This window comes from Diabrotica undecimpunctata, chromosome 8 (genome assembly GCF_040954645.1).
Source record: "Diabrotica undecimpunctata isolate CICGRU chromosome 8, icDiaUnde3, whole genome shotgun sequence".
Classification (NCBI taxonomy): Eukaryota; Metazoa; Arthropoda; class Insecta; order Coleoptera; family Chrysomelidae; genus Diabrotica; species Diabrotica undecimpunctata.
Window position 1 is genome coordinate 130,128,344 of NC_092810.1, and position 14,560 is coordinate 130,142,903.

Sequence of the window (14,560 nt, forward strand, 5' to 3'; positions counted from 1 at the left end):
TTTAAGACAGAAGCCAACGTTGTTTAAAATTGTGAAAGTTGAAATAAAATAAAATTATAACAGTATCAACCATCAATGTTATTGTTTTAAATTATGTATGTGAAATGAAATAGTGGTGAGAAAATTATGTGATTATAGTTATTTGCTTTGACAAAGTCCTCGTAGACATACCGTCTCAGGACTCGCAACTAATGTAGAGTCATATGTCACCCTGTTACCAATCCAACGGTAACTTTAACATCTTAACTGTAAATTAGACATAATGTAAATCAAATCTTATTTAATAATTTTTAAAGGGTTTTTACCCACATATTTAGTGGCTACATCCATGTATTAACTTGTAAGTATTAACCACACTTTTACATTAACCTTAGTCAAAACTTAAATCTTTTCATGTTCTTTTTAATTAAGTGGTTAAATACTATTTTAGGACACTGATGATGGAATATTTATTCCGAAAACGTTTTGTCAATGCAACATAGCCCAACTGGGTTTTTTATATACCTTTTTATAAAGGATTTTATTCAAAATTTTTTAAAAGCTTCTTGCCACATTTGCCTAACTGCATCGTCACAGCATCGAACGTGATTATCATATACCCCAGATGTGTTTGATGGAAACTGTGGTAACTGGCAGTAATACGACGGTAACCGTAGTACTTGACGTCCATAACTTGATACAATTTGGTCAACTATATAAACTGTTGGTTTTTCATTACGTTTCGAAATTTCCAGTAACTCTGATTTGAAGGCGTATTCCGGAAAATTAATATTATTTTTAACTAACCAATTTTTTATGCTTGGTAAGTTCCACGACTGTTTTGGTTGTTGTTCCAAAATTTCCGAATGGTAAGGTGCATTATCTAAAACTATAACTGATGGTTCATTCAGACTAGGTAACAGTTTTTCCTCAAGCCATTTAACAAACATAATCTGCATTAATGTTTTCATGGCAATCAGCAGATTTTTATTTTAAAGAAAAAATTATGTGTATTTTGCCTTCGTTATCTGTGTGTTTTATTGATTTTATGATGTAGTCTTGCCAAATTCTTTCACCCTTTGCAAATATCCATGTCTCATCTAAGTACACGAATGTTGCATTTTCAGATTTAAGTTTAAATACTATTATACAACAAACAAAAGAGATCAAAGTGAGACTATGGACTGAGTTGTTATGCTTAAGTTTCATGTATCTAATTTTGCCAATTATTGGATAAACATTCTTCTTCTTGATGTGCCTATCCGTTACGAATGTTGGCGATCATCATGGAAATCTTTATCTTATCTGCAGCAGAGGGGAAAAGCTGCACAGATTTTGTATTGAACCAGATTCTGAGGTTTTTTAACCAAGATGTTCTTCTTCTTCCTGGACCTCGTTTTCCAAATATTTTTCCTTGCAGGATGGCTCGAAGGGGAGCATATCTTAATTCATTTCACATAATATGTCTGAAGAACTGGATAAACATAATACAAGAAAATCTGGGCGTAATGAGGAAAGATGAATATTTCTTTATAGAGCAAACTGATGTTTCAATATCTAACTAATATTTTAAAATGATACACAGAAATTTTTTAAAACTGAAATCCGCCACTGAATTTCACAAAAATAATTGGATATTTTAAACTGAAAATAATTTAATACACTAATATAAATATCAGCAATTTTTTATGTCTGACAGTTTAATTATAAAAACAATATTTTCATTTAAATAGCACAGTAGTATTTACAACCTCAATAAACAAATGTGACATTCTTTTGATTGGATATGATAGTATTCCAATAAATTTATCGCTTTTATATTTTTTGGTGCATATAGGAAATATCGGGAAATATATTTATTTAAACTGATAATGATCAAAACAAATCCACATAACAAATTTTTGGTTTAATTAGAATGAAAAGAACTGTAGCATAATTTCCAATATGTCACTTTAAAAATATGGATTACTGTAATTACAGTTGTTCATTGACCAAATATTTTTTGCTCTATAGTTTGGTATAAATACTTCTTAATAACAATAATGACACGGTAGTGCATAACGTAATTGGAAATATTTAAAATCATGGGAAAACCGCTAACTTATTGTACTTTTAACATGTCCTTGTAGCTTTTAGTAAGCTGGGTCTTTGCAGTAAACTTAAATCGCCATCGTTGAAAAGTCTTTTTACTTCTTAATGCAAAGGTCGCTACAATCGTGAAGTAGTATTCTTCTTCTTCTTCTTCATGTTCCGTATCAGAATTATCCGACGTTGGTGATCACCATTGCAAACGCTTCTCGATCTTCTGCCACATCGAATAATTGGCGGGTGTATGGGAAATGGGATATTATGTCAAAAAAGTATAAAGGTCGATTTATACATATCCGTGTCGTGTCAACAAAAGACACAACAAATAAGCACTCTGCTAAAACACCCAAATATAAAAGGAGAACTAACGTTGAAAATTAACGAAGAGTTAAGCAAAACAATAATCAATGATAATGAAAATTCCAACATAAAATGGTAAATGTTTGAGAACACATTAATGATACCAATTAAAGATACGCTGAGTAGTCACAAAATCGATGAAGCTAAGACTCCATGGATGACAGATGCGATCCGGCAACTAATGGACAAAAGAAGATCATACAAAAACAAAAATGTAAACGAATACAAAGCCACACACAAGGAGATCAGGATAAAAATACGGGCAACTAAAGAGAAGTGGTACAACGACAAATGTTTAGAGACAGAAGAACTCCAGAGAAATCATGAAAGTTTTGAATTGCACAAAAAAATTAAAGAATTAGCAGGTATAAGACGGTCCAACGATAGTAACACCCTGGTTGATACGAATGGTAAAATAATATCTGATATCAAAGGCAAACTAAACAGATGGAGAGAATACGTCCAAGAATTGTTTGAGGACGACAGGACACAACAAGATAGCATGAACCATTGCAAGGAACATGATATAGGTCCAAATATAACTAAGGATGAAATAATACATGCAATAAATCTGGCAAAATCTAATAAAACTGCGGGGCCTGACACAATTCCAACTGAAATAATTAAATTAATATCAGAAGATCAGATCAATGTATTAGTAGACTTATATAATACTATATATAATACGGGTATTATTCCGAGAGATTGGCTCAAATCAACATTTATTACATTACCAAAAAAACCTAATGCAAGGGAATGTAATGACCACCGTATAATTAGTATAATAAGTCACACACTAAAAATATTCTTAAAAATTATCCATTTAAGAATTTTCAGAAAAGTGAAAGACATCACTGAAACCCAATTTGGATTTAGGAATGCCATGGGTACACGAGAGGCATTATTTGGATTTAACGTCCTCATGCAAAGATGTATGGATGTAAACCAACCACTCTATGTTTGTTTTATTGATTACAATAAGGCGTTCGATAAGGTCCGACACAACCGTCTTATACAGTTACTTAAAGATAAACACATTGACAAAAAAGACTTAAGAATAATAACTCATTTCTACTTTAACCAAACAGCAAAAGTCAGAGAAGGCAAAGAAGTTTCGGAGGAAGTAGAGATAAAAAGAGGGGTAAGGCAAGGTTGCATACTCTCCCCCTTATTGTTCAATCTATATTCGGAAGAAATAATTAAAAAATCACTAGAAAATGTAACAATTGGAATAAAAGTCAACTGCAGACCCATCAACAATATCAGATATGCCGATGAGACTATACTAATTGCAGAGAATATACAAGATATACATACACTTTTAGATAATGTAGTAAATGCTAGTGAGGAAAGCGGACGAACGCTTAATGCTAATAAAACAAAATTTATGACAATTTCCAAAATACAACAACAAGACATTTTAAACATAAGAGGGGTTCCAATAGAAAAAGTAAAAAAATACAGATATCTTGGTACAATTATTAATGAAAATAACGAGTATACAGAAGAAATAAAAATGAGAATTGGACAAGCTAGAGCAACATTTAATAAGATGAGAAAAGTATTATGCAGTAGAGACCTTAGTTTGCAACTCAAAATAAGAATATTACGTTCATATGTGTTTTCGGTGCTGCTGTATGGGATGGAGGCCTGGACCTTAAAGAAAGAGGTGAGCGATCGACTTGAAGCATTCGAGATGTGGACCTACCGAAGAATATTAAAAAGAAGTTGGGTAGACCGAATAACAAATGTTGATATCCTCAGAAAGATAAAAAAGGAAATGGAAATCATGAATACGATTAAGATAAGAAAGTTACAGTATCTCGGCCACGTTACGAGAGGGGATAAATATGTGTTGCTACAAACCATAATGCAGGGAAAAATACAGGGAAAACAAAGTATTGGAAGAAGACGCATCTCTTGGCTCAACAATTTGAGAAAGTGGTATAATTGCAGTTCCGTCGACTTGTTCAGAGCTGCAATCTCAAAAGTGAAAATAGGTGTTCTTTTGTGGAATGTAACAAGGAAGAAAAATCTTCAAAGTTTAAGCTATCATCTGGGTTTAAACCAGAATCACAATTCGCTATACTGCGAAATACTTCACAAAGTGGGGGTGAATTTTAAAATTTCCATTATTTATTTGTTAGATCTGCTTCATTAAATTTGCTGATATTTATACAGAGGGGAGGATCTTTCTGTTGTATTTTAATAATAAATTTTTTGTTCAGATAATCTCTTCTATATTTTAGCAGCATTTCTAAAGCTTTAACATGTAAAGCATTAATTGGAGTTGATTTCGTAGCTCCTAAACAAACCCGTAGAACTGTATTTTGCATAATATATCTATTGTGCTTAGAATCCAATCAAATGCAGAACCATCAATAAATTAATTAATTAGTTTATACGTTCTACGCCGTCTACTGATTTCCAGTCTCCATTTATCTCGGTCGTTCCAAAGGTTTTCTTCAACTCCCCTCTCCCTTAAGTCTTTATCGATTCCTTTTTTCCAACTTAATCTCGGTCTACCTTGCTTTCTTTTTTCATGCGCTGTCGAGTTCAATACTTTCTTTGGTATTCTGCGCTCATCCATTCTTTGGACGTGTCCATACCATCTTAGTTGATTTATTCTGATGTCCTCTGTTATATTGTGCTAAGCACCCAGAATTTCTCGTATTCTTTCGTTTCTCCGTCTTATTTTGATTTTCCAGACGCTCTTCTCCAGAAGTCCATTTCTGTTGCTTCTAATGCTTTTAAGTTTTTTCCCTTCAGTGGCCATACCTCACTTCCAAAGATAACAATGCTTTTTATAATACTGTTATAGATTTTGTGTTTGTTTTCTTTGGAGATTGTTTTGTCGTACTGTTTAATTGTCTAATGGCTTATCTTCGCTGGTTATTTGTATGTTTAATTTCTTCGTCTGATTTGCCATCGTTGGTTATTTGCATGCCTAAATATTTGTATTTTTGACAGTGATTAATTTCTTGCTGTATTTCTTTCAAGATTAAATTTTGTTGAATTCCTCCATTACACATGTATTCAGTTTTCTTAGTATTTACTTCTGGCCCCCATAGTTTATATTCTTCGACAATTTTACGGGTCATATATTCGAGGTCTTCATAGTCTTGGGCCATCACTATCTGGTCGTCTGCAAAACTCAATGTGTACAATATTGCGTCGTTTAGAAAAATTCCCATGTTTCTGCATTTTCTTTTTCACGTCTTTATCGCTTGCTCCGAGTAGATCTTAAACAAAGTAGAAGACAGGCAGCATCCTTGTTTGAGTCCTTTGCTGGTAGTGAAACCCTTGGTTACCTCCTGACCTTTTTATTTTACTTGTGTAGTTCTTGTGGAGGTCTTGAACAGCCTTGATTAAGGTTACACTAATGTAATATAGTATACTACATTATTGTAAATGTAGTATAGAACATAGTAGTGTACTTTTGTTGTAGTACACTATCATAAGCTTTTTTAAGGTCCACGTAGAGGAGATGTATTGGTTGATTTCATGCTACTTTTCTTTAGATTAGCTGGGTAACAGTAAACATATGGTCAATAGTTGATATACCTGCTCTAAAGCCGACCTGTTCTTCGGCATCCATATCACAGAATTCATCTCGAGATGGTGCTAAGGATTGCGATTCCTCGATTATTGTCACATACATCCTTACTTCCCTTCTTATGTATTGTAGTGATTAACGATGTCCTCCACTCCTCCGGTATACTTTCTCCGTTAATACATTTTTGGTAAAGGCTGGTTAACTGCTTCTATAATTTGCTTGTATATTACTTGACTAGCTAAGTTAGGATATTGCCAGAGCCTGATGATTTTCTATTCTTTAATGCTTAACATACTCGTGCTACTTCTCTATCGTCAATCCCAATTGGGGAAGCTATTGTATGTATTTGCAGCTCTGATTGTGTTTAAGATATGTGTATAAGATAGCAAATATTCTACCCTTTTTACCGCCAGTAGGTTTGCGAAGTATTCGTCCCATTTATCTAGGCTGATCGGTGAGATGATGCCTTTAGTCGTATCTTTGCCGAAGTATTTTCCAGCTTTCGGTGCTTCTGCTGCCCCCCAAGTAAGTTTTTATTTTGGAGCAGTTTCTTTCCCAGCCTTCGTTTTTCTTCTTAGTTATCGCACCTCTTACGCTTCTTTGGGCTGGTCGATATTCGTTTTTACTTTGATCAGTATTTATATTTAAGTGTTTGTGGTATTTATCTCGTTTAATCTTTATTTTTTCTTGGATTTCTTCATCTCTTCAATATAGCTTCCTTCATTCGGTTTTTTCATATTTACCCAGGACTTCTTCCGCTGCCCTTTTAAGACATTGTTTTACGAAATTGTAATGGCATTGAAAAACCATATAGTTTTCAACCATAATCTATAAGGAGACCGTCTGTTACAATTCTGTCAAGAGCAGAACTTGATTATTACAAACACATTTTTCAAGTTACCAAACAAACGATTGTATACATGGCGTTCGCCCGCAGGTACATAGGAGAAAGTAGTCAGGAACCAGATAGACTACATTATGATTAATGAAAGATACCGTAATGCTGTAAAAGCCGTGAAAGCATATCCTGGATCAGACGTGGCCTCGGATCACAATCCACTTATCGCCAAGATTACACTCACCCTTAAAAATATTAAAAGACATCAAATAATCCCTACAATAGACACAAGAAAACTTAAAGAACCTAAAGTAAAAGAATGCCTCCAACATGAATTGTATGTGAACTGCAGCAAATTGAACACAAATACCAATGATATTGACGAGTACTGGGATCGACTAAAACATTGTTTACTGGAACCCTGTAAAGAAATACTAAAGACTTCCGTAAGAAGAAAAGAAGAATGGATGAATGACGAGATACTCAATATGATGGAACAGCATAGATAATTTAAAAACAAAGACAACAATAAATACAGAGAGATAAACCACAAGATCAGGAAGATGATAAAGCAGGCAGAAGAAAAATACTTTGAAGAGAAATGCAAAGAGATCGAAGACCTTCAAAATAAATATGATCTGTTTAACCTACACAAGAAAGTTTAAAAACTGGCAGAACTAAGAAAACAAAATCCAACTCGTGCAATTCTGGATAGACACGGGACTACTATAATACATACGGACGAGAAAATACAAAGATGAGCAGAATATATTGACGAATTGTTCGATGATGAAAGAGGAGATCTGGAGCACATAGAACTTAAGTCAGAAGAAATAGGTCCATATATTACACAAGAAGAAATATTACACGCATTAAAAACAATGAAGAGTGGGAAAAGCCCTGGACCTGACATGCTTCCTATAGAAATCTTAAAAATTCTAGATGAGAAGCACACTGATGTTTTAGTGACACTCTTGAACAAAATTTATAGTTCAGACGTATTACCCAAAGAGTGGTTAACGTCGATTTTTATCTGTCTCCCCAAAAGAAAAACGCAAGAGAATGCAGCGATAACCGCACCATTAGCTTAATGTCGCATGTGCTAAAGTTAGTACTAAAAGTCATCCATAACCGAATATATTACACACTGGACATAAACGTTAATGATACACAATTTGGTTTTCGCAAAGGCCTAGGAACGCGTGAAGCTCTTTTTTCACTTAATATACTGATACAAAGATGCCTGGACGTCAATCAAGACATATACGTATGTTTTATTGACTATATTTATTGACTATAACAAAGCATTCGATAAAGTACGACATAAACAATTAATGAATGTCCTGAAATCAAAGAAGATTGACTACAACGACCTCAGGATCATATCAAATTTATACTACAAACAGAGAGCAAAAGTACGCGTTAACGAACAGCTGTCAGAAGAAATTGAAATAAGGTGTGAAGTGAGACAGGGATGCGTATTGTCGCCAATTCTTTTTAATGCCTACTCCGAAGAGATCCTGAAAAACGCTTTTAGGGGTAAAACAGCTGGAATAAAGGTAAATGGAGTTCCCATTAACAACATTAGATATGCGGACGACACTGTGATCTTAGCCGAAAATATTGAAGATCTTCAGAGACTGGTGACCATAATAGCGGAGTATGGAAAAGAGTATGGTCTAACAATGAATGTCAAGAAGACGAAATTTATGAGAATATCGAAAACTCAAAGAAATAACGAGAATCTTTTAATAAATGGAACCAACGTCGAACGAGTAGACAAATATGCATATCTGGGAACAATGATTAACTCCACAAATTATTACACTCAGGAGATCAAAATTAGACTAGAAAAGGCTAGAGCAAATTTCAACAGAATGAGAAGACTGCTATGTACAAGGGATTTAAAATTGGAACTAAGAGTTAGGTTGGCGAGGTGCTATGTTTTTTCGACTTTATTTTATGGAATGGAAACTTGGACTTTGAATGCGACATCAATGAAAAAACTGGAATCATTTGAGCTGTGAGTGTATAGAAGAATTCTGAAAATATCGTGGACAGAACATATCACAAACAAAGAGGTTCTGAGAAGGATGAATAAAGAAATAGAAGTTTTAAATATAATTAAAACAAGAAAATTGGAATATCTCGGACATCTCGGTAGAGAGAAATACACCTTGCTCCAACTGATTATGCAGAGAAAGATCCAAGGAAAGAGAAGCATAGGGAGGCGTAAAATGTCATGGCTGCGCAACCTGAGAGAGTGGTACGGATGTACATCAATTGAACTTTTCAGAGCAGCCGTCTCAAAAGTCCGAATAGCTATGATGATTGCCGACCTCCGCCGCGGAGATGGCACTTGAAGAAGATAATCTATAATATATCTAATATAAGCGTTATAGAAAAGTAAAATTGTGTCAACATCAGCTGCCAACCAGGTTTTTGAGATTGATTTCAGAAAATTTAATTCTTTATTACATTTGTTCAGCATAAACTCGATATGTGATTTTCATGTTAGTTTGCAATTAAGTATCATCCCTTAATGTACTAGTGTTATAAATAAATTTATATTAAACATTAATTTTTACAAAATTTTTTTTTAAATATTACAAATAAACTCTACTTCCCTCTTAATGCAATTATTATAATACACAATTATTTCTTTAACCAATGGAAAATTTCAGAAATTCTCATAATACTTAAACCTGGAAAATATGCCAATGAATTAACATCCTTCAGGCCTTTAAGTCTTCTACCAATGATCTACCAATAAGAAAGTGATTAAGATATATATTTGAGAAAATATTGATATAACATAACGTTGACTAGGTTGTTTTGTCTAGCAGTGTATTTTATTAATTGTTTTCAAAACCATTGGTAATGCTTATAACCGAGAAGCACATTTCCGTTTGCGACTTTGAAGCCGGCCATGTGAGAAGTGTGTTAATCTGTTCATCCCCATGCTGTTAAAGACAATTAACTCGACAATAACTAATCCCTAATTTAAAGTTATAGCTTGGGGTGGATTTCTGTATGAAACGAGATGTAACCGTAAAAATGTTATTGATATAACTTTTTCAATAAAATTTTGCAGCAAAATTAAGATTTATGCAAACGATAGTAAAAATCCGTTAAAATTCAGATGATTCAGTTTTTGCCGCAAGTACATTTTTCCAAATAAACAGAAAAACTCACATATTAAGAAAAACTGATTCAGAAACGTTTTTATTCAAAATGTATATTTTCAAAAATGATCAAAATCATGAAATATGGATTCTAATGAACACCGTCACCACTGACGACTACATAGCTATTCTTTTAACAAATTATGTAGCCCTAATTCCATTAACATGGATATTATTTCAGTTTTCACAATTTATAAAGTAGTTATAAAAATCACATAGTTACGCATATCGAATGGTCAAATGAAGTCATATATTTAGGCGTAATTTTGGATAAGTAGCTGACCTTCGCAGAACGCGTGAAATAAATGATCAGTACAGCTAAAATACTTAGAAGTCAAGTCTTATTACTAATAGGTTTAAAGAGATAAGATCTAAAACAAAGATTAAATAAACGATATAATTTTGCCACACTAACATACGCGTCAACCTTATGGGGGCATACGTGCAAATCCAATAGGAAGAAAATACAAATAGACCAGAACCATATAATTAGAGAGGTTTTGAATACACCTAAATTTTATTAAGGTAGGTACGTATTCAGTGATTGAAAACAAAGGATAATCCTGGGAACTATAGAAAAAAAACACACGTGATTTTCAACGATTTTAGGAGCTATCTGAGGGGACTGTTAAGAGTGTTGACAGCCTATGACGAAAATCAGAAGACAGTATATAGACGGCCTAGATAGCAGCTAGATGGATACAAAAAAGATCCTAAAGAACAATGAAGAAATGAGATAGCTAGGAAATGGTCGAACGTACACAGTAACAGAAGGCCCAAAAAAAACACAATACCCTATCCTTATATTTTATTTCCTTGACTTAGTTATTTTTATTTTACTAACCAGTTACACTACATAAAAAACAAAAATCAAAGAATATATGCACGAGATGTGTGATGACCGTATGCACCTGGGAATGCACATCCCACCCATTAATACTTCCCATATAATATTACTTAACCCTGTACTAATAACCTTCTGTTACATCAGTCATGCAATGCCAATACCACAAAAAATAGATAAGTAAATAAATTATACAGATAGATAAGTCGTCCTTCAGTCACCTAATACCCTTCAGGTTTTAGGTAGGTCAAATGGACCAGGCTCCCGGAACCTGATCAATAAGGTACCGACAAACGTGGGCTCGATGGCCAGACCTTTCGTGCGCTCAGTCGACAAGAAGATCAACATTATTTTACCAATTTGGCGTCTGAGTGACCGAGCACACAATCCGAGCGGGAAGTCGCCGAATTAGGTCGGTGGCTCGCTGTTCGGAATACAAGTCCAAAGCTATGTAAAAATTAAATTCAGTCAATCATAGGGAGAAAAATTAAGTGACTTAACCACACAAAGTTAAGCATAGTATGTCTCGTTACACATGGCATCTAAAGTAACGTTCAGTACAAAGCCTCCTCATTCGTTATGTTTTGCAACGGTTAGGGCTGGTTGGTTATAGCTTGGTGATCTAATAGGTACCACTCCATTACGGCTTGTGACCGGTTTGATCTTCGGACATGTTGGTCCCACTGTTCCATTGGAACACACATGTCACTAGAAGTTGGGGTTTGTACAAAAGTTGTCTGTGTATTTGTGAGTTATAAAAATATTCTCATTTCCGCCACATGCATTCGATGTTCATTTGTGTTGAGACATTTCAAATGCTTCCAATTTTTTTACGGATTGGGTTTTCAGATTTCAAGCTTCTACTCCATATAGCAGTTGCGACCATATATAACATTCGATGAACTTCACTCTGATAACCATACCCAATTTCTTATTTGTAAACATTGACTTGTATTTTATAAATCTTTTTTGAGCTATTTCAATTTTTACCTTTATCTCCTGACTTTGATGTAACTCTGAGTTTATAATTGCTTTGATGCATGTTTGTAATAGGTCCATCATTGCGCACAATGTCTCTCTTGTCATTATGCTGTTGAATAACTTTGAGTAGTATTTTTATAGTGTGGCTCATGAGGCTTATTAATCGGTTTTTATTGCAAGATTTTAGGATTTATTTTTCTTTCCTAAGGGTAAAGAGATAGATTTTAACCAATCATCAGGGATTTGACCGTCGGGGTATATTTTATTAAATAATTTAGTTAGACACTCTATATTCTCGGGAAACTGAGACCTCAAAAGTCCCGAAGAAGACATCAGAGAGGACGTTGAAAGCTTGGCGCAGTAATAATCGACGCGATTTAACCCAGAGGCCTGTTGAGTTTAATTTTAATTCTTGTAATAGTATTATTCTTATCTAATCTTTCGGAATATAATACAAGTAGATATATCTTACAAATAATATTTTTTATGGATTCATCTATATATATATATATATATATATATATATATATATATATATATATATATATATATATATATATATATATTTATCCGTTAGTTAAAAGCGATATGAAGTAGGGATAAAATAATATTTATTTAAGAATAATTTGCTTTTAAATTTTATTAAAATTTTATAATGGATTAGTACATAACGTTTTTAAAAGCTCAACAATAATTTATAAATCAAAACTGCTCCAAATATATTTACGCTAGCGATGATTCTTGGACTTCCTAAAAATACCAACAAAATTAAATACTGAAGTAAAGTATATTCATATAATAAATAATGTATAGATACAATGTGTAATACTAACAGTGGAAAAATTTGTTTTACATATACCAGATTTTTTTTTATTTGCATGTTCTGTAAATCCATATTTTTGCATCAAAAAGAATTTTAGGAGATTGCAGAATATACAAAAATAAAAATCAAGAGAAAACGCTAAGGGCCATATGCGCTGCAACAACCAACTTACTAGTCGTTTTCAAACAGGCATACACCGAAAAAAGGGATAGTTGTACTGCTCATGTTGATTAACCCTGCGTTGGTGTGGTGCCTAAAACTTACGTGTCTAGTGTGGTGGGGTGTACCATACCCCATAGCAACATACGTCTTGGAAAACTCAATACTTGAGTATCTGCATCAAAAGTATATACTTTTCGTTTAAAATAGTGCGTACTATTAAAAAAATTAAAAAAGTATTATCAGCTCAAACAATTTATTGCACAGTTCAAAAATAGCAGAAAGAGCAACTTAAAATCATTACATTTTTTTGAAATAAAAAAAAACTAAAGACTTCTGAACACAAAACACAACACAATTTTCTTTATTGACTTATAAACAAATAAACATTATAAAGAATAGTATATACATCAACAAAAGTTACTGACTTTCCTCGTTGATGCAAGTATTGCATTTGAAACATGCGAGTTCTAAACAAACAATATGTCTGCAATCATAACACATGTATCAGTTTCTTACAGCGACTTTTTCTATCTCTTGTTCTGGGACAGACTACATATCTACCTTGTACTTTCTGATGTTTAGACAACGATTCATCACAATCTGCAGTCTTATAGCCCGGTGTCTCACGTAGTTTTCTCGGCAATCGAGGATTCTGTTGTCTTTATTCCATATAATCTGCTATCAGTGACAAACTAAGATATTTCAAATAGTTTCGACGCTTTAGTGTATAGTCATTATTGTTGATCTTAAAGATTACTTGGAAGCTAATTCCACACATATTCAAGAGTGCATAGAATACCGTCAACGGTCACCTTCTGCTGTTTTGGGAAACGTCGTATGTACCTGATAACTGGTCAACGGTGTCAACCCCTTCTTTAGTAACATTGTAGAATGTGACTATGTAGTGTTAATAACAACAGAACATTTTTGTTTTTCTTTGGGATATAGGATACTAAGGTTGTATGTTTTTGGAAACCAAAAAGTGTAGAATACTGTTCTCGATTTTTTGTGTTGACCATTGTAAAAGGAATTTGCTTCTTGTTCTTTCGGACAGTACCCAAAGATGTGAATTGGTGTTTTTCAAGAAGTTGTTGCATTAATGGATAATTAGTGAACAAATTATCGAATGTGATATTTTGTTTACTGCCAGACACTGGTGAAATCAATCGTAAAACTACATCTGTAGGCTTCGTACTCAGTTTAAAAGCACCATTCGGTTGATAACCACAATCAATTTACAAGTTTGTAGTATAATAACATCTTGAATTGACTAAAGCAAAGATTTTGATTCCATAACGATCCGGTTTATTTGAAATGTACTGCCGAAAAGGGCACCTGCCACGAAATGCCTCCAATTTTTTATCAACAGTGAGATACATGCCAGGTGTATAGGCAAACTAAAAATTGTCAACTACTCTGTCGAAAACACCTCTATTAGGGGCTAATTAATCGATTTTGATTCTATCTACGCGTGTAGCTCAATTGTAAAACCGCAAGCACCTTAGCAGAAGTTGAAAGCGTTTTAGAGACATAGTTTTCTTAAATATTGCCATTTCTGTGCCGTCATTTGCCCAGAAATCTTCGAGGTTTTGCCGGGACGATCGATGAATTCCTGCTAAATAAAGTAATTCAAATACAGCCTTGATTTCTTGCTCGGAGGTCACTTTTACTACGTATTGGCGATCATCGTTGTAACGTTCACTTACTTGATTTTCTCATTAGTATGTTTTACAATATCAGCAAT

At 33.7% G+C, this 14,560-nt stretch overlaps 1 protein-coding gene across 1 annotated transcript in view; it reads right to left on the bottom strand.

Moving 5' to 3' along the window:
- Positions 1–12,453: 12,453 nt before the first annotated feature.
- The window catches only part of LOC140448568 (uncharacterized), a 34,911-nt gene continuing 32,804 nt past the window's right edge, over positions 12,454–14,560 (bottom strand). Inside the window, exon 6 of the mRNA XM_072541652.1 lies at positions 12,454–12,581. Coding sequence (XP_072397753.1) covers positions 12,508–12,581 — 74 coding nt within the window. The 3' untranslated portion in view covers positions 12,454–12,507. The remainder of the gene's footprint in view (positions 12,582–14,560) is intronic.